This window comes from Helianthus annuus, chromosome 2 (genome assembly GCF_002127325.2).
Source record: "Helianthus annuus cultivar XRQ/B chromosome 2, HanXRQr2.0-SUNRISE, whole genome shotgun sequence".
In the NCBI taxonomy this organism is placed as follows: domain Eukaryota; kingdom Viridiplantae; phylum Streptophyta; class Magnoliopsida; order Asterales; family Asteraceae; genus Helianthus; species Helianthus annuus.
Window position 1 is genome coordinate 84,005,520 of NC_035434.2, and position 23,243 is coordinate 84,028,762.

Here is a 23,243-nt window from a genome sequence, read left to right on the forward strand (position 1 = left end):
TAGAGGTCTTAACCATTCGGACTCTGTATAAATCTTAACCATTCAGAGGCAAATTTCTAAACCATTCAGACATCTGCTCCTGAAACAAAAGTCTAAACCATTAAGTGTGCTGAACCAGTAAGAGGTCTGAACCATTAAGAGACTCATTAAGAGGTAAACAAACAGCCCTAAGGTAAAACCTTTAATTTTAAAAACAGAAAAATAAATGTCTACATTTAACAAATACCGTATTCATAAAATTACTATTTAGTTAGATTCATTAACAACAGAAATCGAAAAAAATACAAAGAACCAATAAAATACGTAGCCGAAACTGAAAAAAAAGGATATAGACTTACTATATTTGCATCATAGAACTCAAAGGACTTATCCAGCATAAACAACAGTTTTTTTGCAAAAGTTTCAAATACTCGATCACATCATTTTAAAAGCAAGGTACCTGTATACTAGAGATGATTTTCAGTTTCTATATCCTCTTCAACAAATGGTTATGTCTTTGGAATCTTAAAAACACCTTCTACAGGGTCTAAAACCAGTAATTATTAAAATAAAATCTTTAATAAAAGACCAAAAAATATCTCTTGATACCTTCAATAAAAAGTTGAAAATTATATAAAACAACTGCCTTTCTATTCCATTTTTAACATGCTTTTCTACACCAATTACACTACATAAACAATAAAGTAAGCTCTGCAGCTGATGTGTACGTTTCTAAGAATCATACCTTACTAAGCTCTCCAACTCATGTTTAACTTGTCCCTAAATATCAAAAGATAGCAATAATCAAATCCATTTATATGCAACAGATCAATCAAAACAGTTGTACACAATGCATGAACATTTGTACCCTGCGACATATTCTAAATCTTTAACCTTCATATGATTCAAGATTTTCAAGAAATACAAATTGTATAACTTAAAAACAAACCTTAACCACGTGAATGTTCGAGAAGGGATTAGAGTGTGAGGATTGATCGATTTAGGGTTCAAACCAGTGTCGAGAACATAGGATTCCTTGCTTTCCGATTACAGAAAAATCACATAGTCCGGTTTGAAGAAAGCGAGCTTCAATTTTGAATTGTTGAAATATCGAACGCTACGTTAGGGATTTCGAGATCTAGGGTTCTTTTGAAATGGTCGGCCATAGAGGAATGAGGAAGAGGATTACCTGACAGAGGAAGTGGAGGCTAATAACTTCTGAGATCTAGGGTTCTTTGAGGATATGCGTGTCTTTGACGCGCGCCATACGCGGTTTGTTCTAATCGCTGCCTCAGTCATCGTTGATGTTAATGACCAAATTTTAGGGCTAATTTGTGCAAAATTGTTAAACTGGAGATTTGGAGGATGTGTAGACAGAGAAGGCTGAATAAGGAATGGAGTGAAATAGCTTGATGGAGAAGAAAGGTGTGAGGAAAAAAAGTTGTGTATTGAGGGGCGAGTGAACAAACACAAAATAGGCATAGGGGTTTTGGGTTTTACCGCTCATTTTTTTCCATTAAGGAGTATTAAGTTGCCATGTGGCAATTAGGGGATTAAATTTATGCCAAGTAGCAAAAGATGTTTTGTTTTAATACAATTTATAGATCGTAATCAATATCATGACACAACCTAAAATAAACGAAGCATCTAAGGGGCTGTTTGGTAACACTGTGGTTAAGTGCTGAACCAGTAAGAGGTCTGAACCATTAAGTGCTGAATTAGTAAGAGGTCTGAACCATTAAGAGCCTGTATAATGCTTAACCGTTCAGAGGCAAATGTCTGACCAATTCAGATTAGATGTCTTAACCATTCAGACTCTGTATAAATCTTAACCATTCAGAGGCAAATTTCTAAACCATTCAGACATCTGCTTGTGAAACAAACAGTCTGAACCATTAAGTGCTAAACCAGTAAGAGGTCTGAACCATTAAGAGGCTCATTAAGAGGTAAACAAACAGCCATAAGGTAAAACCTTAAATTTTAAAAACAGAAAAATAAATGTCTACATTTAACAAATACCGTATTCATAAAATTACTATTTAAAAAAAAAAATCACATTAATTACAATCAAACTAAATTAAATGATACATTTATGATTTGAGTAGTATTTCTCTACGCACGCAACTGCTTGTTCTGCCAGGTCATCGCCAACCATGTTTTTCTTTTAAACAAAAGAAATTCAAAATTGAAAAGAAAATATTCAAAAGAGCGGCCTACCCTGCCACGTCATGATGATTGAAAATAAAAATAAAAGAAGGAGCAGGGGCAACTGAAAATGCAGTTTATATCAGACAGCTGAGAGACAACAAACAAACAATCTGTTTAAAGCCCCAAATTTTGTCTCCGACAATGGACGGCGGCGATGAGGTAAAATTCCGATTGTTTTACGTGTTTGTGAACCCTTAATTTTGAAATAAGGTTTGATTGTTGCAGAAGTTGACGGAACTGAAGAAGGCGTTTGCGGAGGTGATACTGAATACAGCTAAGGAGGCTGCTGCCAGAATTATGGTGTCTCAACGGAAAGTTCTCCGGTTAGAAATCGAGCTCAAGCAGGCAAAGGAGAAGGCGCTTCAGATGTTTATGAGACTCAAACAGATGATGGATGCTAAGGTATTACACATCAAAGTTGCTTTCCTTTAATTTTTTGTTGTGGTTTTCATTCATTTCTAGGTTAGTTGATCGATCTGAAACGCAATTTAGCAATGTTTACTGATTCAAATGTTATTATTAAGTCTGGTGACTGAAACGCAATTTAGCAATGTTTGCCATGGCTTTCTATGTATGTATGTATGTATCTACAGTTATCATTAAGTCTGGCGACTGAAACAGATGATGGATGCTAAGGTTATTTGATTCATTTCTAGGTTATTTGATCGATCTGAGACTGATGACCTTTTCATTCATTTCTAGGTTATTTGATCTGAGACAACAAACAAACAATCTGTTCAAAGTTGCTTTCCTTTTTGTTGTGCTTTTCATTCATTTCTAGGTTATTTGATCGATCTGAGACTGATGACCTTTTTTTCGTTCAATAAATATCTTTACTGATTCAAATGTTACTTATTATTATTAAGATTGTTATAAAGTCTGGCGACTGAAACGCAATTTAGCAATGTTTGCCATGGCTTTCTATGTATGTATGTATGTATCTACAGTTATATGACATTTCTAATTGATGCTGTTGTTATCATGTAGCGGTCTTCCTTAAAAATGTTTCATGATTTGTCGTTTCATGTCCGTTAAAAAGCATGCAAATTTTCTTTGCTTTGCGTAACTGTACTTGTGTGCACGCGCGTAAAATAGATTTTAGACAATCTAATAGAATACTTGTGGTATATATGTCCCTTAGGGCATCTGTTAAATTGTCTTTATTAAAAGCGCTTCATTATTTTGTCGTTTTCGCATATATTTGTTGCCAAAAACATGCAACTTTGCTTCCCCACAAACAAATTTTAGATTGCAGATGGAAACTATTAACATAACTTATTCTTTTCACTTGAAAATACTATTTTTTTCTAGCAAATACTCCATTTGAAAAATAATAATCCAAATGGGATGGATGCCTGTTACGTCGTGAGAGTCTAGACATGCACTTTTATGCACCAAATTCAGAACCAACCAACAGCGTTCAATGAAACATAAGAAGGAAACAAGTTAATACATGACATGAATATCTATGTTGCATTCACATGATACATACCTGACACTTTCTTACTTTCTAACTATTGAACTTGATATACGAATACTACTGTGTATGGTTTATAGCCTAGCAAAAGGTAAAAGAAGAAACTTAAAACTAGCATAAAAATGTAATGTTGACACACAAGTTCTGAAGCTATGGATATGTGTCCTTCTCTAGTATATTAAGAGCCAATCTTTTTTCATTGATTAACGTAACACGATTCTTCCAACTACTATTTATACTCTGCATGCATGCTTATTAAGTGAACTACTAAAAACTATCATAACTGCTTGCCTACATAGACCTTTTACATATTGAACGTTCACACCTGTTACCTGATTTTTCTATTAGGATGGTGTGCTGCTGATATATTTCTTTAAAATACAATACAAACGGATTTGATTTTTTTTTTTTTTGTTTCCAGAATAGAGAAGCAGAGATGACATCCCAAGCCCAGCAAGAGAAAATTGAAGAACTGGAAGCACAACTCCAGGAAGCTGAAGACATAGTGACGGTTCTCAGAGAAGAGTTAAGTGCAGCGCATGCTAAAAGAGAGAGGGCTCCACAAAACTCTGATAAAGATGTGGGTAAAAAAGGCCATACTTATTATATATTTCCTAGTTTGAAGTCACGTGTTAACGACAAAGATTTACCGGCTATAATATTGAGAGGCAAAGGAAGGAAGCGGAACAGAAGTGAGTGTACTCATGCTGGTGAAAATTTACATAAAGACCCCTCTCTCGTGAATGAAGAGGAAAAGGACAGAAAAAGACGGAGAAGCTCGGGCCAAGTCGACAGGATTAGTTGTGTAAGTGTAAGTAATGCTTTTAGTAGACTTAGAAAGGAACTTGAACGTGCCCCTACACGTCCACCTACACCTATCAGAGAGGAACTTGTACCTACGGGACGTGAAATGCCCCTGCACTCAGAAACTCAGTTAACAGGTAGTAGAGTTATCAAGTACACTTATCAAAGGAAGAGGAAACAAGGGACTAATGGAAGTGATTTGAGCAAAAAGTTGAAGAACAAAAATGCTGCTTTGGAAACTGGGAAAGTCATCTTAGAAAAGTCAACTCCAGAAGAGATTGAGAAAGTCATCCCAATAGAAACGTTAACTCAAGAGACTGAGAACGTTATATTAACAGCAGAGTCAACTGAAGTGGAGATTGGGAAAGTGATCTCTACAGAGGAGTCAACTGAAGAGACTGAGAAAGTCATCCCAACAGAAGAGTCATCTAAAGAGGAGAATGTAGAACAGGTTGGTGTTATCTTTACACGTAGTATCCATTTAAATAGATCATTCAAAATATAATCTAAATCCCAATAGTTAATAAGAATAAGCGTTTTTGGACAACAACCGTTGTTCTTGCAAAATGTCAAAATAAACCAGTTTTGCCAAAGGAAACACTTGTTCATACACAATGTGTTTGTGGCATATACATTTGTACAAACACTGCAAAAGTGTTCCAGTTAATGGAGGTGGCTCATGGTGATGAATGTTATCACATATTAGCTTTCTACTTTTTGGATTTTCTTTTATGTCAAGTACTAGATTTTCTTTTAGAGTAAACTGCCATTTTGGTCCCTGAGGTTTGGTCACTTTTGCCACTTTAGTCCAAAACTCCAACTTTTTTCATCTGGGTCCCCGTGGTTTCAGTTTTGTTGCCATTTTGGTCCAAAAATGAAATCATGTCATATTTGGACCAAAATGGCAATAAAACTGAAACCACAGGGACCCAGATGTAAAAGGTTTGAGTTTTGGACTAAAATGGCAAAAATGACCAAATCTCAGGAACCAAAATAGCAGTTTACTCTTTTCTTTTATGTCAAGTATGATTATTAAAACTATATTATCTCTATAAGAAGCCTACTTTCTTAAATTAAATGATTTTAAGGCCACGACTTTTGGCGCCAGGACATCCCTTTTAGCTAATTTCCTTTTTTTTTTAGGATTTCTCGAAAGTGCAGCAAAAAGGTACAGTAGTGTTGCTATATATAGATGCTAACCGTTTTGTGTTTGGTTTTATGCAGCTTGGCTGAGCAAATATGGTGGCAATAGGTTTTGGGCAATGGAATTGTGGATTAAGTTGCAAATTAAGGTTTAGTTTGCATTAAACGTCAGTAGTTTCTGAATGCTGGATGGTTTAAATTATAAAATATCTGAATGGTTGGTTTTTTATATAAAATCTTGGACAATGGTTTTTGATGGAAATTCTAAGTCAAAATGGTTTCAGAAAACGGCAAACCAACCCAGCTGGTTTGGCTCGGCTGGCCCGTTTGAACCTTTTTTTTAATCATTAGCTTGTGTAAAGTTTTTATGTGTTTTGCCAAAATGAGATGCGGATATTACACATTCATATATATGGATATTTCATAACTTTGGTTTTGACCTAGAATAACTCTTCTAGGTGTTAATACTCGGCGCACACCAACACACAACGAGTGTAATCAATGTTTTATAGGTATAGGATCATCAATAAAGTAGACTAACATGGAAACGACAAAAAAGTATCTTTACATGAAAAATGAGTAGTCGAAGAAGACGCACTTTAGAGACCTTGGATCCATCTTGGTAATAGTCGGAACATGCCAAGGACCATGGTACATCATACACATGCGATTACCTAATCCCAAGGCCCACACGTGTAATTAGTATTAACATTATAAACTAATTCCTATGATTACAAGTAATTGTAAATCAATATTATTGAAACTGAAAGAGTTACATAGGTGCCAAACTGGGGGCATTATTTTTTTCACCTTAAACTCATACATGGTTACAAACAAATAGACAGACGTTTACAGTATAATCCTCCTACACATACCAGAGTTATGGGTAGGGTCTGCGGAGGGTGTGATGGGGCAAACCTTACCTCTATCCCAGGGAACAAATAGAGATGTCCAACTCCAAAGACATAGTTATAGTTGCTTACTTCCGGACCAAACATCAATGTCCAAACTGCAGTCTGAGGCAAGATTCAGATCTATGTTGTTGTGGGAGTGTTTTCCACCACTCCACAAATGTAGATTTCTCCAAAAACACATCATTGTTGAGCTCTTCTGTCTGAACCCACTCCCTCACTTGTTTCTCTAGACCAACAATCTGATCCTTAACTTCAGCAAACGGTTTCCTCCTCAGCTCTTCCACTTTAGCCCAAAAAATGGTCTCCGAGCTAGACCCTTCATTGAGCCTATGAGCATGCTCGTGCCACCTTTGAGTATACTTGTAACGTTTCGGTCGACCACCATCTCTCAAGTAGGTTCCAGTGTCCTCATCTTTCGAGTGCCTATAATAGTTAGCTATGTCTAGTGGCTCCACCAGTTTCCTGAACTTGGTTCCAAGCTCGACCCACTCGGGCCGGCTCTCGAACCCATCTGGGAGTTCGTATCGTTTCAACATCTCTACAATCTCATCCCAAATGCCTGCAAGTTCCAGCCTTTTCACATTTGCATTGAAGTCAGGAGTACCCTTTTGAATCTTGAAAGCGTCATAATAACCGATCTTGCGATCGTTACACGCCTTTTGATAATCGGCTATCACATCGTGCATTTTTATGATCATTGGTATCTTTGAATCAATCGTCTTTTGGTATTCCAACTTTTTCTTTTCAAATGCTTGTGCTGCTCGAAGACATAGCCTAGCTCGCGTGCTCTGCACAAATATTAATAGAGTTGTTATAAGAGTCATGTTCGCGGGTTGGCAGGTTGAACCTGGCATGACCCCGAAAATTTGACATGACACGGACATGAAAATCATGTCACACGTGAACACGAACACGACGCATGTAGTATTGGCGGGTTGACACGAACATTACCTGTTTATACTGAAAAAAGTATTTTAACATTTTTTTGTTTTGCATATTAATACTTTAAATTCTAAATTTACATATTATTTCTATTTTCTTAAGCAATTATCTTTAAACTATGCCAACTTATTTTACAACTTTTGAATTTTGGCATAAAACAAAATACCCAAATAGTTTAAGCAATTACATAAACACACTTTAGAAAATAATAAATAAATAAATGGGCTAAACGGGTTAATCCATGAACTGTTGGTTCACATGAACACAGTCGTTTGGCTAACGGCGTTCGACCCAAAACTGATTAGAATCCGTTTGGAATAAACCCAAACTTGCGACTTTGTGTTAGATTTATGTTGTGTCATACATTCACACCAGATAGCTCTTTAACTCTAATTCGTTGCATGAAACTGAGATAAAAAAAACAAACCCAAATTGACCCATTCAGAATTGAAAACTATGTCTGTAAAATATTATTACAGTGTTACAAATACTCACCAGGCCAAGATCCTTTAGAGCTGCGTTTATAGATGCAGTGTCACCGGAAGCATTAGTGTTTGCAGACAATGGGATCTCCGTATCATCATCATCATCATCGTCCAAGTACACAACATCTTGCATCCCTAATAAACTGTCTTCTAGTTCCTTATTGTAATCCATATATAAGCTTCTGCTTGTTGCATCTTTAACTTCAGACTCATCACCGGGCTGACAACAATAAAACAGAATCTGAAGAACTGCATTTGGGTTCTTTACACAAACCAGTTTCCCATTTCCGGTACAAAAGATAAAGGTTCCGGAAGGTCTGTAAGGACTAAGTTCAACAAAACTGGATATGATTTCAAGTAATGAGTTGGTACTCCCCATTAGATTACAAGCTGCGTGACTAGCAACAGACGATGCGTTCTTCAAAACCGTTTTGAAAAAAGTCAAAGCTTCTTGGGAGATCAGGATGGATGATTTATGAAAGTTGCTTGATTTCGGATTGAAGAAATCAAGAATTTGACCAAATTTAGTTTTAAGGGAGGAGTAGGGGGCTAGTGTTATTTGAGGAACAATGTCGTATCTTCCTACGAAATGCAGAAAGAAACGAGCCCAGTTCTCTCGGTTTAGAGCGTGTGTGAATATACGGTCGCCTACAAGTGGTGACCCAAAAGTTAAACATTTACACGGGTCGCCGCTAGATCTTGTGTACTTCTCCAGGTACCAGACGGCTGCTAAGATCGCCACCGGGCCACCCGAAGAGTGACCTGTGAATATTATGGGCTTTGCTTTCTTGATTGCTTTCTCCACCTGCAGTAGATAAGATAATACTGTTGAATTACCAAGTAGAGTTACATGATGTATAACTGTAAAAAGAAACTTGACAAAATGCGTTTAGAAGTCAAAGTCAACGCCTGGGATGGAAGGAAGGAGTTACCTCAGCCTGCAATGTTTGCAGAAGAAGAGCTTGAAATCGACGAAAGAAGCCTTGATTGATCTTTGCAGGTTCGTTATTACCGACGCTTTTTAGTGATGGAAAGAGTGAAGGATCGATGGTAATCTCTCCAAAAGGCTCATGGGAGTAAAAATCTTGATCAGCCCATGATCCACCAAACGCAAAAACAGTATCCTCACTGCCAGATTCCTTTATATACCCACTGGACTTGTGTGATCTCACAGCTAAACAACAAGCTTTTATCATCTGAGCTTCTGTAACACCTAATTTCTCTTCCATCTCTCTTGTTTCCTGTCCTGTGGCCAGCGAGGGAGGGAGGGGGGTTCTTCAAAGTTTTCTCAGGGAGAGTTTTGTCATTTCATAAGTCTTCTTGGTTGACTCTAGTGTTGTTTTCCCTGCAATTTACCACACAAAGGAAAATGAATAATAACGACTTTACATACAAACTAGTGGGAATAAATTCTGTCGCCATAACTCGTTCTATACGCTAGAAAAAAAAAACTTTTAAAAAGCATTCTTTAAAAACAAAAAATAAATGCCTTCTCTAAAAAATTAAATAACATTTTTTTAAAGACAACATTTTATAAAAATAGATAAAAATAATGATAATAAGAGTTAATAATAATAATAAGACAAAATCTCAAAAATAACCTTTATGTTATAAAAGGCTGGTGAAAAGGCCATGATAAAAGCATGTGAGGTAATTTAACTGAGTTTTTGGATGACGTTAATTGTAAAGGTTATAGAATGTAATAAAACATGAACATAAACGTTGGGTTTGGCCGATTTTGTGACACTTCGTGTTTTCCCGAACAACCTTATTGTATAATACAATTATGTAAAGCTATTAAATAAAAATCTATGATTAATTGTTGTGAAATATGTGTATTTTCGTGATTACGTGATAATGTGTGATATAGATACTTAATTAAATGGGTACAAGTAAGTGTACAAGTTGTGAACCGAACCACGCGGTTCCGACTCGAGACTAGCCGGTCTCGACTTGGGATCTCCTTTCTGCTGAAGAGCGGATTACACCCACACACGTGAATTCGGCCCAACGCCTCATCAGGCCCACTCGAAACCCTTTAGGGTGCGCCACTTTTGCAAGGGTATAAAACCCCCATTTGCAGCCGACATTCCCTTTGTTTTTGGACACCCATCATTTCACACAATTCCCCAAAAACATTCACCTCTCTCTCTAACCTTCTCTCACTAGAAAACTCTAAAAACACCAAGAAACTTCTCCTCCTTCTTCGATTCGACGACAGCTTCAAACAATACACATAGTGTAAAGGCGAGTATACAAGTTTGATAATAGCATATAGAGTTTGAAATAGTTTACGCATAACCAGCACGTACACGGAGGAAAACGAAGCATGTTAATTATCGACATGAATCTATCGATACCAATGACTGCGGGTTGACTGTCCAAGGCAGTTCGTAATACAGGATCACCACTGTAATCCATGCAAATAATTGTCCTTAACAACCCCCGAGTGAACGGGTGCTGAGTCCAAACTATAGTACTATCGTCGTTAAGGCAGGTAGACAGCATTCTATGTGTAAACATAACAAACAAGCATTCATTAAGTCACGTATACCATGCGGTAACGGTTAGCGTTTTAAATATTGCGTAGTGTGTTCGATGTGATTCGTATAACTAACGTATGTAACACCCAAAAGTGCTTAAAGCAAAAAGGGATCGAGTATACTCACAGCGGTTGATGGATTAAAGGGAGCGCTTGAGAGTAATGTTGGCCTGAATAGTTTGATAGAATAACGATAAGTGACGCGTAAAACGAGAAATAGCGCTGAATGGTAGTTCGGTCGGATGGTAATCCGATCGGACGACCGATTCGTGCGGATGACAATCCGTTCGGATGGTTATCCGGTCGGACAGTAGTCCGGTCGGATGACTATTCGAGTGGATTGTTTCTTCCTATGAGAAGGATGTGTTTGTGTATGACGGTTTGACTTTTGAAGTTTTTATTGTAGCATTTGAAAACATTAAAGTATCTCTACCCTTCAAGTCGGTCGATTGGTCGGTTGTCTGATCGGACGGAAATCCGATAGGTTGACACTTCAGTGAGAACAAGTTCATGGCCGGTTGTCACTCGATTGGACAGCAGTCCGGTCGAGTGGCATCTCTAGTGCATTGAACATGTTGAAAATCGATTAAGTGTTAAAGTAAAGTATCTCATGATCCAAAGAGTAATCCGGTCGGATGGTAGTCCGATCGGACAACAATTCGTCAATACTTAACTTTAAATGAGGTTGATCAAGTGGGGGACCCAAGGTGTCGGTCGCTCGGGCGACCGGCGGCTCGGATGGCCGTCCGGTCGGACAGTAGTCCGGTCGGATAACACTCCATGCTGGTCATCCCATTCATCCTTCACTTGGTCGATTTGATTGTCTGTCGTCCTATCGAGGCTTTTTGATAACGAGTCCATCAACAGGAAGTTTGTCAATACTTGGTTCTCCTGATCGGACGGGAATCACCCCAACCTGATTGGTGAACTGTTCATGACGAAGTTCTTGTTTAACCCGAAACCGATGAACCTCGTGGATAGGATCGTATCTTGAGCTAACGTAACCGCAGAACGAGTAGTATGTCGTCACAAGGCCCGATTCCACCGGTTTTGAGTGTATTGAGTGTAAAAGAGTTGAAAGAAAGTTGGAAAAACCATCTTTCCATCCTTTCTTTGGTGAAAATGTTTAGATCTACTAGAGATCTTTGTTTGTTTATGTGGAAATCGGCTAGATCTAAGTTGTCCTTGGTGGATTGAGGCCAAAACATGAAGTTCTTCAAGAACACATGATGACGTCATCCTAGAACACCTTGAATCTTGGTGATTTCACGGTTAAAAGTTAAGATTCAAAAGGTAGAAAGGTGTAGGAGTGCGTGTAGATCAAGAAAGTACAAGATTTAGGACGAGATCTTACCGGAATCGAGAGAAATCTGAGAAAAGGTGAGGAACACGAGCTGGTCGGACGTCACTTGCCAAAAGTAGTAAGTATGAAAGTGACATGGGTATTTATAGGATTCCAAAAGAGGAAAAGGTGGGTCGGTCGGATGACTCCACACCCGGATGTCAAGTCGGTCGGTGTAACACCTCGAAATTTTGCGTCCAATAATGTGTTAACACGTGTCATGAGTTTACACGTGGCTTTAAATATTAAATAAAGGACTAAAGTTGACAAACCTTGAAAGTATGTAAATTCGAGGGTTGTAAATGTCAACAAAGGGTAAATATATTGTATAGTAACCCTAAATGATGCTCGTACCTTCAAACGAATAAATCATGGATCGTACGGAGCGAAACGCGGGAGAAAGTGAGAGATTACAAGCTACAGGGGTTAATTGTGTCAACATGTTTAATTTATACCTCTGAGTGACCCTTTGACGAACCCGAGGCTTTGTAACAGTAAAATACGCTCACTAGAATATACTATATAAATTTCGCGAAGTTCCGTTTTAAAACGAGAAAGTTATGATCAAATTCGTATGCGAGGGGTTAAAAGCGTCAACAATAAAAGTTAAGGCTTTTCGGATAGTAATTAAACTAACCGGGGACTTAACAATGCGGGTAAAAGGCACGAGGCCCTTCATTGTAAATAATCGAGGGCCAAATCGCAAAGTTACCCCTTCGAAACCGAAAGGTCAGGTTAATCATTACAAAAGATTTGAAAATCTTTGAAATCAACCCTCAGGCGGGCCGCGTGGGTGAAACCAGCAAGTCAATGCGGGCCGCGAGCCACCTGTGGATACGTTTGCTGACATGAAGATTCAGGCGGCCCGCGTGCATGTAGCCTGAATCCTAATGCGGGCCGCGTATGAGTCCCAGATGCAGAAACTTTGGACAGACTGGTTGTTTGAGCTTGTGAACGATCATTTGAGCAATTAATGAAGCATGGGCGCCCTCTACATGCCCCCTAGCACCCAGGGCCTCCTGCTGATCATCCATGATCCAATGTAGGGTGTGTTGTAATGATCTTAAGCCTAATTTTTCACTATAAAAGGCACCACATTGCACACAAGTGAATCACACCTCAAACCTGCATTCTAAGTCATCTCTAGAGCTTTCAAGCACTCTTCTAACATCCTAAGTCGTGCACCAAGCTTCTGTAAGTGTGTCCACCCTTTTATGGCTTAGTTTTTGCTTAGTTTAGCTTAAAAGTCAATCCGTCGTAATTAACGTTTGACTTTGCGATAAATCACAAATGGTCCAGTGGTTTGTCGAATCAAAGATGGTTATATGTTGGTAATCATGTGGGCATTAAACCCCTAAAAAGGCACCCTCTGATTCCCACTCTAACTAGTCCAAATGTCGAGTCAAACGTGCTTAGAAAAAGTCAACAGAAATGCTATCTTGCGATTTCTTGCATAATCTGTAATGTAGATGATATGTAACCTGTCTAAACACTTATAAAACATGATAATAAGTATATTAACTAGTCTAAGCTTGTTTGATCCGACCATTTATTGTTTTGACCCGGTTCGGAGCCGAAAGTCGCAAAATGATGTGTGTAAAATGCAACATATAAATCACATCAATTAAGGCATAAAACTAACCCTTTTTAAGTACTAATGTTGGAAAAAGAGTGTTTTTGTCTTCCTTTTGTATTTTCAGGATGAAATGAGCTCAAAATCACAAAAGAAGCAAAAAGACAACTAATTCTACCATAAAATACAAGAAAAGGAACAAAAGTGGACTGACCGGACCCTCAACGGCACTTCCCAAGGCAAAGGAGAAGAAACAGAGTCTGAACACGCCCCGTGTCCAGCGAACACGGGGGCGTGCCCAGGAAGCAGCAGAAAAGACAAACCAGTAGAAGCTTCCATTGCCCACCACGGGGCCGTGTCCAGCGAGCACGGGGGCGTGGTGAAAGTACAGCAGGCGCATTAATTGTAATTCGCAATTACAATTAATGAAGTGAGAGAATGTCAGACGGGCACGGGGCCGTGTCCAGCGGACACGGGGCCGTGTCCAGCCTTCTGTTCAGCCTATAAATAGAGGAGCTTGGCTTCATTCTCTCTCATCCCTTGGCACACCACCTCTCTCACACCTCATCCACCACCCACCACCACCATAACACCATCATCCACCACCATCATCCATTGTCCATCGTAGAGTGTGTGAGTCGTCTCGGGATCCAAGATTGATCGTAAGAGTTCTTGACAATCAAGGCCATGTTTGCCTAAGTCTCTTACATCACTTGGTGAAGACAAGTGTTTAGTATAATACTTTTTATTTTTAATCTTTTGCACTTTTTATTTGGTTTTGTATTAATGACTTTAATAACTAGTTACTTATGTTGAAGGTGATCTTTCCTTATCGTTTGTCCGTGGTGTCTTGGCATTATTTTACTGTCTATATAAAATAAAAGATTTTCACCATTCATATCTCCACGGTCTATATGGAGGTATGTTGGCTACCTGGTCGGGGGTTAAGGGAACGGTTTGGTAAAGGTCTTGCCCTTGTTCAGCGTTTAGAGGTCCTGCTTGGGACCTGGGTCAAATTTAGTAGGATCTCCTTCAATGCCCATAGGTATTGGATGGCGGGGATCCAAACTCTTTGACCCCCTCATAAGTTAACTACTATTAATACTATAACCCGGCTATTTAGGACTGTATCCCTGCTGACTCAGACTACTTAGCCGAGGGTAACGTCACCGCCAAAAGCGGGGCCTACCACAATTTGCATTAATAACTTAATCCATTATCTTTCAATAATCCGACCCTTTAGGATTGTATCCTTGCTGACTCAAACTACTGGGTTGAGGGTAACGTCGCCTTCAAAAGAGGGGCCTACTACAATAACTAAGATAATCTCTTAAACAAGTGCAAAAGTGCGAAAATAATCAAAGGTTATACTAATACACGTGTCGGATCCAAGTGATTCATCTTGTCTATCTGTTTTTATTTTATTTTTATTTTCAGCATTTAGTTAGTTTTTATTTTTCTTAGTTTAATAACTTAATTCTCACTTTTTGATTTGATTAGACGTTGAGGATAAACCGGTATTAAAAGCTCTTGTGTCCTTGGACGACCTCGGTATCTTACCAACACTATACTACGTCCACGATGGGTGCACTTGCCCATATGTGTGTTTAGTGTTAGTGAATATCGTGTTTTATAAATTTAAAACTTGACTAAAAGTATAAAAAGGGGCTTAAATACTCATCAAAAATATATTACACTACACACGCATCAAGTTTTTGGCGCCGTTGCCGGGGACACAAGGATTTTAAGAAAGTTAGGAATCAACGGCCTAATCATATTTTTATTTTTCTTTAATTTTTTTTAGGATTTTTCTTAGATTTTCAGCTTCTGCAGAGCTCAGCACGGGGCCGTGCCTGGTCGGACACGGGCCGTGCTCAGCAACGTTACTGGCAGTTTTTGTTTTTCAAGTTACAGAAGGCTGACCACGGGGCCGTGCCGGTGCAACACGGGGCCGTGTCCAACTTCCAGTAACTGGGATCTGAAAAACAATCACTGTAATTCCGACCACGGGGCCGTGTTCACTCAACACGGGGCCGTGGTGAACCTTCTGACCAACATTCTTTTCTGTTTTTATTGCAGGACTTGGAACCCGACGCCATCCTCACGTAGTGTATGAGCTCCAGTTCCAATAAAGACATAAAGGAACCGCTAGAAGAACCCGAACGCTTTCTCAGAAAAAGGTTAAAAGCCAAAAACCAAGAGAAGGTTTCGGGTGATCCACCCCCAATGGCGGACCAACGTACCCTTATGGATTATCTACGGCCCACCGTAGGTAATCTAGGCGCCGCTATCAATGCTCCGAATGTCGAAGCCAATAACTTCGAACTTCGACCGCATTTGATACAAATGCTCCAAAACTCCGCAACCTTCCACGGGCTTGCGGACGAGGATCCTCATCTACATATAACTAATTTCTTAGAAATATGTGATACCTTTCGGATCAATGGAGCATCAAACGACGCCATCCGCCTCCGTATGTTTCCATTCTCACTAAAAGACCGAGTAAAAGCTTGGCTCAACACCCTCCCAGCTGGATCGGTAAACACCTGGGATGAACTAGCCCAAAAGTTTCTATATAAGTATTTCCCTCCTTCTAAAACTGCTAAATTAATGGCTGAAATTAATACATACTCACAAGAGGACGGGGAATCCTTATATGAAACTTGGGAAAGGTTCAAGGAGCTATTACGCAAGTGTCCCCATCACGGCCTCGCAATATGGCAACAAGTATCCACTTTCTACAATGGATTGTTGCCACACACTAGGCAGACACTTGATTCTAGCTCCGGGGGACTTTTAGGTAATCGACGCCCACACGAAATATATAATCAGATTGAGGAAATTGCTCAAACCAATTTTCAATGGCACACTCCCCGGGGAAATAAGTCTATCGCCCCGGGCGCCCATAAGGTCGACGAAAGCACCTCTTTACAAGCCCAAATCGAGGCCCTTTCTTCAAAAATAAAAAAATTAGAAATGACAAAAACAGTCTCGGTTATGGCTTGTGAAGGGTGTGGTGGGTCACATGAAAATTGGAGTTGCATGAAAGAAACGGACGATCAACAAGAAATGGTAAACTACATTGATAATAGACCTAGGCCGTCGGGTCCTCCAACGGGAACTTACAACCAAGGATGGCGAAACCACCCAAACCTTGGTTGGAGGGAAACCGGCAATAGTAGTAACCAACAAACCCAACGAACAAACTTTCAGCAATCAAGAAATGAGTCACAAAATTTCACTCAACAACAAGGTGGACGAGAAAGGCTCGAAGATACTATATCTCGCCTCGTCTCTGACACTGATAAGAAAAACTCGGAAAGATTTCTACAATTAGAATCTAATTTTAGGAATCAACAAGCTAGCATTCAAAACATAGAAAAACAAATAAATCAACTAGCACAAAATTTTTCCGAGAGACCGCAAGGCGCATTACCTAGCAATACCGAAACAAACCCAAAGGCGCAAGTTCACCTCATCACACTACGAAACCGCACCGTAGGGCCTGCAGAAGTACCTCCACCAACGGAAGAAACAATGCCAACACATCTGCAGGAAAAGAACTCTCCCCCATCACCAGAGCCTACCAAGGCTCCTCGAGTTCCGTACCCCGGTAGGTTAATTCGTCAAAAGACCAATGAGCAGTTCGCAAAATTCGAAAGTCTGTTAAAACAATTGCATGTCAATATTCCTTTTATCGAAGTCCTAACCCAAATGCCCAAATACTCTAAATTTATGAGGGACTTCCTTACACATAAAAAGAAAATTGAAAATTTGCAATTAGTTAATTTAGGCGAAGAATGCTCTGCCCTCGTACTCAATAAACTACCCCAAAAGAAAATCGATCCCGGAAGTTTCACGATTCCATGCTCAATAGGGGAATCACCTGTTCGCAATGCCTTGGCCGACTTAGGGGCTAGCATTAACCTCATGCCCTCATCGATGTTCAAAAGGCTTGGCTTGGGAACCACGAGCCCTACAAAAATAAGCATACAACTCGGTGATCGATCAGTCAAGTTCCCACAAGGTGTCATCGAGAATGTCTTGGTAAGGGTAAGCAGATTCGTTTACCCAGTTGACTTTGTCATACTCGACATGGAGGAAGACACCGAGGTCCCCCTTATCCTAGGGAGACCCTTCCTTGCCACAGCACAAGCAGTGGTAGACATGAATGACGGGACACTGACTTTGAGGTATGGGGACGATGAGGTGAAGTTCGGAGTTGGGAAGAGAATAGAGGACGACGACCCAGTCAATTACATGAAGGTTATTGATTCAAGCTTGGATGCCGCTCTCCGACGGTGTAACTTGGGAAGCAAGGCACTCCACTCAGAAGATATATAACCGGGAATCGGGTCTAGCCAAGGACCCTTATAAACGTGGCGCACCACGGAGGCATTCCGCGGATCTATCCTTAGTTTAGTTTAATCTTTTAGTTTTTGCAGAATAAAACACACTCATGGTGGTAATGGATGAAAAAGGGAACGAGAAAAATGGAACCATGCACGAAGAACAGAGCAACCCGACAAAAATCTCCATCACAGAAGGCTCAACACGGGCCGTGCCCAACCAACACGGCCCCGTGCTGAGCCCCTGCAGAAAATCACCCAGTTCAGGTAACTGGACACGGGCCGTGTTCAGCGGACACGCCCCCGTGTCCAGGCTTCTGTTTCAATTCTGTAATTTTTGTTACTGGCACTTGACCACGGGGCCATGCCCGGTCAACACGGGGCCGTGTCCAGGATGCCAGTAACATAAATCTTTGCTTTTTAACCCACTTTTATACATTCTAATCAACCAAAAACATTATTTTTGGACACATTGAGGACAATGTGTAATTTAAGTGTGGGGGGGATGCTAAAACCCTTGAAATTTTGCAAAATCCTAAACACAAGCCTTACACAAAACTCTATTGGAAACGCTAAACACCCCAAATTTTTTTTCAAAAACTTTTTCATTTTTTTTATTTACTTGTCTTAGTTTAAGTTGGGAATAACAAGTTCTAAAAAGGTTATATTTTTACAAATTTACAACCGATAGCGTCGTGATAAAAAAGAACCAACATAAGAAAATTATGAAACGGTATAACAAGTCTAGTTAAAAATTCGATTATATATGCTTGGTCACATTAAAAACCCATTCCCACAAAAGTGAGTTTTGAGCCTTTATTGAGCATAAAAATACACATATTTAGATTAAATGCTCATTTTTCGTTTCTTGTGTGAATAGCCGCTCGGTCCTTACAAATCTAGAACTTGCCACGACGATACATTCCCGGTCCTTACCAACTTAAACCCAAGTAAGTAAATGATGGAGGCATTAGGACTAACCATTTTTCTTTCAAAACCTTTATTTTTCATTTTTTTTACCTACCCAAAATCCCCCTAGATAGCCCCTTTGAGCCTAAACCTTTCATTTCATTACCCCAAAACCCTTTTTACCCACCAAAAACCTTTTTATATTTTTTTTTATTTTAGTAACAAGTTCGCTTTTTCGTAAACTCACCTTTTTATGTGACGATCGAAAAAAAAATATGATGATGATGAAGTCAAAAACAAACAAAAGCTATAAAAGCTTGTTTGGAGAAATACTTCAAAATAAAAAAGTCACTAAAAACAAGGTACTTCACGAAAACCGACGCTTGTTACGATTTTCGCCCTTTTTACTAACCACTAACCAACCACCCACCTTTAAACCCAAGCCTTCACCCCAAAAGTCCTCTTGATATTTACAAAGGTAAAAAGTTAAAAAGGAGGAGGATTGATTGCTTGGCAAGCCTATGGAAGACGTAAGTTCCGTGCCGCTCTCGAGTGATTCACTAAAATATACACCTTCGGCCGAGTGTTGAGTGATCTCCCGTGAGGTATGTGAACTTGTATATAAATGGAATTTTAATAAGGCATGCTATGCCCAAATAAGTAATTCATCTTATGAAACGTTCAAAATAAATCATAACGAATAGGATTGTAAATAAATAAAAATAAAACCTATAAAAACCTTGGATTCCCGACACTCTAGACAAGCTAAAAAACTTCTCTTCTACCTATTCCATTTGGGAGTGTAAGCCACATTTAAAGAGTTTTGCTTGAGGACAAGCAAAAGTTCAAGTGTGGGGGTATTTGATGTGTGTAAAATGCAACATATAAATCACATCAATTAAGGCATAAAACTAACCCTTTTTAAGTACTAATGTTGGAAAAAGAGTGTTTTTGTCTTCCTTTTGTATTTTCAGGATGAAATGAGCTCAAAATCACAAAAGAAGCAAAAAGACAACTAATTCTACCATAAAATACAAGAAAAGGAACAAAAGTGGACTGACCGGACCCTCAACGGCACTTCCCAAGGCAAAGGAGAAGAAACAGAGTCTGAACACGCCCCGTGTCCAGCGAACACGGGGGCGTGCCCAGGAAGCAGCAGAAAAGACAAACCAGTAGAAGCTTCCATTGCCCACCACGGGGCCGTGTCCAGCGAGCACGGGGGCGTGGTGAAAGTACAGCAGGCGCATTAATTGTAATTCGCAATTACAATTAATGAAGTGAGGGAATGTCAGACGGGCACGGGGCCGTGTCCAGCGGACACGGGGCCGTGTCCAGCCTTCTGTTCAGCCTATAAATAGAGGAGCTTGGCTTCATTCTCTCTCATCCCTTGGCACACCACCTCTCTCACACCTCATCCACCACCCACCACCACCATAACACCATCATCCACCACCATCATCCATTGTCCATCGTAGAGTGTGTGAGTCGTCTCGGGATCCAAGATTGATCGTAAGAGTTCTTGACAATCAAGGCCATGTTTGCCTAAGTCTCTTACATCACTTGGTGAAGACAAGTGTTTAGTATAATACTTTTTATTTTTAATCTTTTGCACTTTTTATTTGGTTTTGTATTAATGACTTTAATAACTAGTTACTTATGTTGAAGGTGATCTTTCCTTATCGTTTGTCCGTGGTGTCTTGGCATTATTTTACTGTCTATATAAAATAAAAGATTTTCACCATTCATATCTCCACGGTCTATATGGAGGTATGTTGGCTACCTGGTCGGGGGTTAAGGGAACGGTTTGGTAAAGGTCTTGCCCTTGTTCAGCGTTTAGAGGTCCTGCTTGGGACCTGGGTCAAATTTAGTAGGATCTCCTTCAATGCCCATAGGTATTGGATGGCGGGGATCCAAACTCTTTGACCCCCTCATAAGTTAACTACTATTAATACTATAACCCGGCTATTTAGGACTGTATCCCTGCTGACTCAGACTACTTAGCCGAGGGTAACGTCACCGCCAAAAGCGGGGCCTACCACAATTTGCATTAATAACTTAATCCATTATCTTTCAATAATCCGACCCTTTAGGATTGTATCCTTGCTGACTCAACTACTGGGTTGAGGGTAACGTCGCCTTCAAAAGAGGGGCCTACTACAATAACTAAGATAATCTCTTAAACAAGTGCAAAAGTGCGAAAATAATCAAAGGTTATACTAATACACGTGTCGGATCCAAGTGATTCATCTTGTCTATCTGTTTTTATTTTATTTTTATTTTCAGCATTTAGTTAGTTTTTATTTTTCTTAGTTTAATAACTTAATTCTCACTTTTTGATTTGATTAGACGTTGAGGATAAACCGGTATTAAAAGCTCTTGTGTCCTTGGACGACCTCGGTATCTTACCAACACTATACTACGTCCACGATGGGTGCACTTGCCCATATGTATGTTTAGTGTTAGTGAATATCGTGTTTTATAAATTTAAAACTTGACTAAAAGTATAAAAAGGGGCTTAAATACTCATCAAAAATATATTACACTACACACGCATCAAGTTTTTGGCGCCGTTGCCGGGGACACAAGGATTTTAAGAAAGTTAGGAATCAACGGCCTAATCATATTTTTATTTTTCTTTAATTTTTTTTTAGGATTTTTCTTAGATTTTCAGCTTCTGCAGAGCTCAGCACGGGGCCGTGCCTGGTCGGACACGGGCCGTGCTCAGCAACGTTACTGGCAGTTTTTGTTTTTCAAGTTACAGAAGGCTGACCACGGGGCCGTGCCGGTGCAACACGGGGCCGTGTCCAACTTCCAGTAACTGGGATCTGAAAAACAATCACTGTAATTCTGACCACGGGGCCGTGTTCACTCAACACGGGGCCGTGGTGAACCTTCTGACCAACATTCTTTTCTGTTTTTATTGCAGGACTTGGAACCCGACGCCATCCTCACGTAGTGTATGAGCTCCAGTTCCAATAAAGACATAAAGGAACCGCTAGAAGAACCCGAACGCTTTCTCAGAAAAAGGTTAAAAGCCAAAAACCAAGAGAAGGTTTCGTGTGATCCACCCCCAATGGCGGACCAACGTACCCTTATGGATTATCTACGGCCCACCATAGGTAATCTAGGCGCCGCTATCAATGCTCCGAATGTCGAAGCCAATAACTTCGAACTTCGACCGCATTTGATACAAATGCTCCAAAACTCCGCAACCTTCCACGGGCTTGCGGACGAGGATCCTCATCTACATATAACTAATTTCTTAGAAATATGTGATACCTTTCGGATCAATGGAGCATCAAACGACGCCATCCGCCTCCGTATGTTTCCATTCTCACTAAAAGACCGAGCAAAAGCTTGGCTCAACACCCTCCCAGCTGGATCGGTAAACACCTGGGATGAACTAGCCCAAAAGTTTCTATATAAGTATTTCCCTCCTTCTAAAACTGCTAAATTAATGGCTGAAATTAATACATACTCACAAGAGGACGGGGAATCCTTATATGAAACTTGGGAAAGGTTCAAGGAGCTATTACGCAAGTGTCCCCATCACGGCCTCGCAATATGGCAACAAGTATCCACTTTCTACAATGGATTGTTGCCACACACTAGGCAGACACTTGATTCTAGCTCCGGGGGACTTTTAGGTAATCGACGCCCACACGAAATATATAATCAGATTGAGGAAATTGCCTCAAACCAATTTTCAATGGCACACTCCCCGGGAAATAAGTCTATCGCCCCGGGCGCCCATAAGGTCGACGAAAGCACCTCTTTACAAGCCCAAATCGAGGCCCTTTCTTCAAAAATAAAAAAATTAGAAATGACAAAAACAGTCTCGGTTATGGCTTGTGAAGGGTGTGGTGGGTCACATGAAAATTGGAGTTGCATGAAAGAAACGGACGATCAACAAGAAATGGTAAACTACATTGATAATAGACCTAGGCCGTCGGGTCCTCCAACGGGAACTTACAACCAAGGATGGCGAAACCACCCAAACCTTGGTTGGAGGGAAACCGGCAATAGTAGTAACCAACAAACCCAACGAACAAACTTTCAGCAATCAAGAAATGAGTCACAAAATTTCACTCAACAACAAGGTGGACGAGAAAGGCTCGAAGATACTATATCTCGCCTCGTCTCTGACACTGATAAGAAAAACTCGGAAAGATTTCTACAATTAGAATCTAATTTTAGGAATCAACAAGCTAGCATTCAAAACATAGAAAAACAAATAAATCAACTAGCACAAAATTTTTCCGAGAGACCGCAAGGCGCATTACCTAGCAATACCGAAACAAACCCAAAGGCGCAAGTTCACCTCATCACACTACGAAACCGCACCGTAGGGCCTGCAGAAGTACCTCACCAACGGAAGAAACAATGCCAACACATCTGCAGGAAAAGAACTCTCCCCATCACCAGAGCCTACCAAGGCTCCTCGAGTTCCGTACCCCGGTAGGTTAATTCGTCAAAAGACCAATGAGCAGTTCGCAAAATTCGAAAGTCTGTTAAAACAATTGCATGTCAATATTCCTTTTATCGAAGTCCTAACCCAAATGCCCAAATACTCTAA

General features: G+C 40.0%; 2 protein-coding genes and 2 non-coding genes across 4 annotated transcripts; 1 reads left to right on the forward strand and 3 right to left on the reverse strand.

Moving 5' to 3' along the window:
• Window positions 1-2,309: 2,309 nt before the first annotated feature.
• On the forward strand, window positions 2,310-5,953 carry LOC110919469. The gene is made up of 4 exons (XM_022163735.2): window positions 2,310-2,346; window positions 2,413-2,589; window positions 4,086-4,919; window positions 5,693-5,953. Exons 1-4 carry the CDS (start codon window positions 2,329-2,331, stop codon window positions 5,699-5,701), a joined length of 1,038 nt encoding a protein of 345 aa, XP_022019427.1. The 5' UTR covers window positions 2,310-2,328; the 3' UTR covers window positions 5,702-5,953.
• Window positions 5,954-6,339: 386 nt separating this feature from the next.
• LOC110919465 (protein EDS1L) lies at window positions 6,340-9,356 on the reverse strand. The gene is made up of 3 exons (XM_022163732.2): window positions 8,885-9,356; window positions 7,963-8,757; window positions 6,340-7,313 (listed from the first exon to the last, which is right to left on the reverse strand). Exons 1-3 carry the CDS (start codon window positions 9,179-9,181, stop codon window positions 6,609-6,611), a joined length of 1,797 nt encoding a protein of 598 aa, XP_022019424.1. The 5' UTR covers window positions 9,182-9,356; the 3' UTR covers window positions 6,340-6,608.
• A 6,657-nt stretch (window positions 9,357-16,013) lies between these two features.
• Window positions 16,014-16,120, reverse strand: LOC118490014. The gene has a single exon (XR_004888025.1). It is a non-coding gene; the product is annotated as a small nucleolar RNA R71 (small nucleolar RNA).
• A 5,998-nt stretch (window positions 16,121-22,118) lies between these two features.
• LOC118490015 lies at window positions 22,119-22,225 on the reverse strand. The gene has a single exon (XR_004888026.1). It is a non-coding gene; the product is annotated as a small nucleolar RNA R71 (small nucleolar RNA).
• Window positions 22,226-23,243: the final 1,018 nt, after the last annotated feature.

Coding starts and splice junctions, on each gene's coding strand:
- LOC110919469 (XM_022163735.2), top strand. Junction 2,590..4,085: donor AACAGATGATGGATGCTAAG/GTATTACACATC, acceptor TTTTGTTTCCAG/AATAGAGAAGCAGAGATGAC.
- LOC110919465 (XM_022163732.2), bottom strand. CDS start 9,181: ATGGAAGAGAAATTAGGTGTTACAGAAGCTCAGATGATAAAAGCTTGT. Junction 8,758..8,884: donor TGCAAACATTGCAGGCTGAG/GTAACTCCTTCC, acceptor TATCTACTGCAG/GTGGAGAAAGCAATCAAGAA. Junction 7,314..7,962: donor CTCTAAAGGATCTTGGCCTG/GTGAGTATTTGT, acceptor ATATTTGTGCAG/AGCACGCGAGCTAGGCTATG.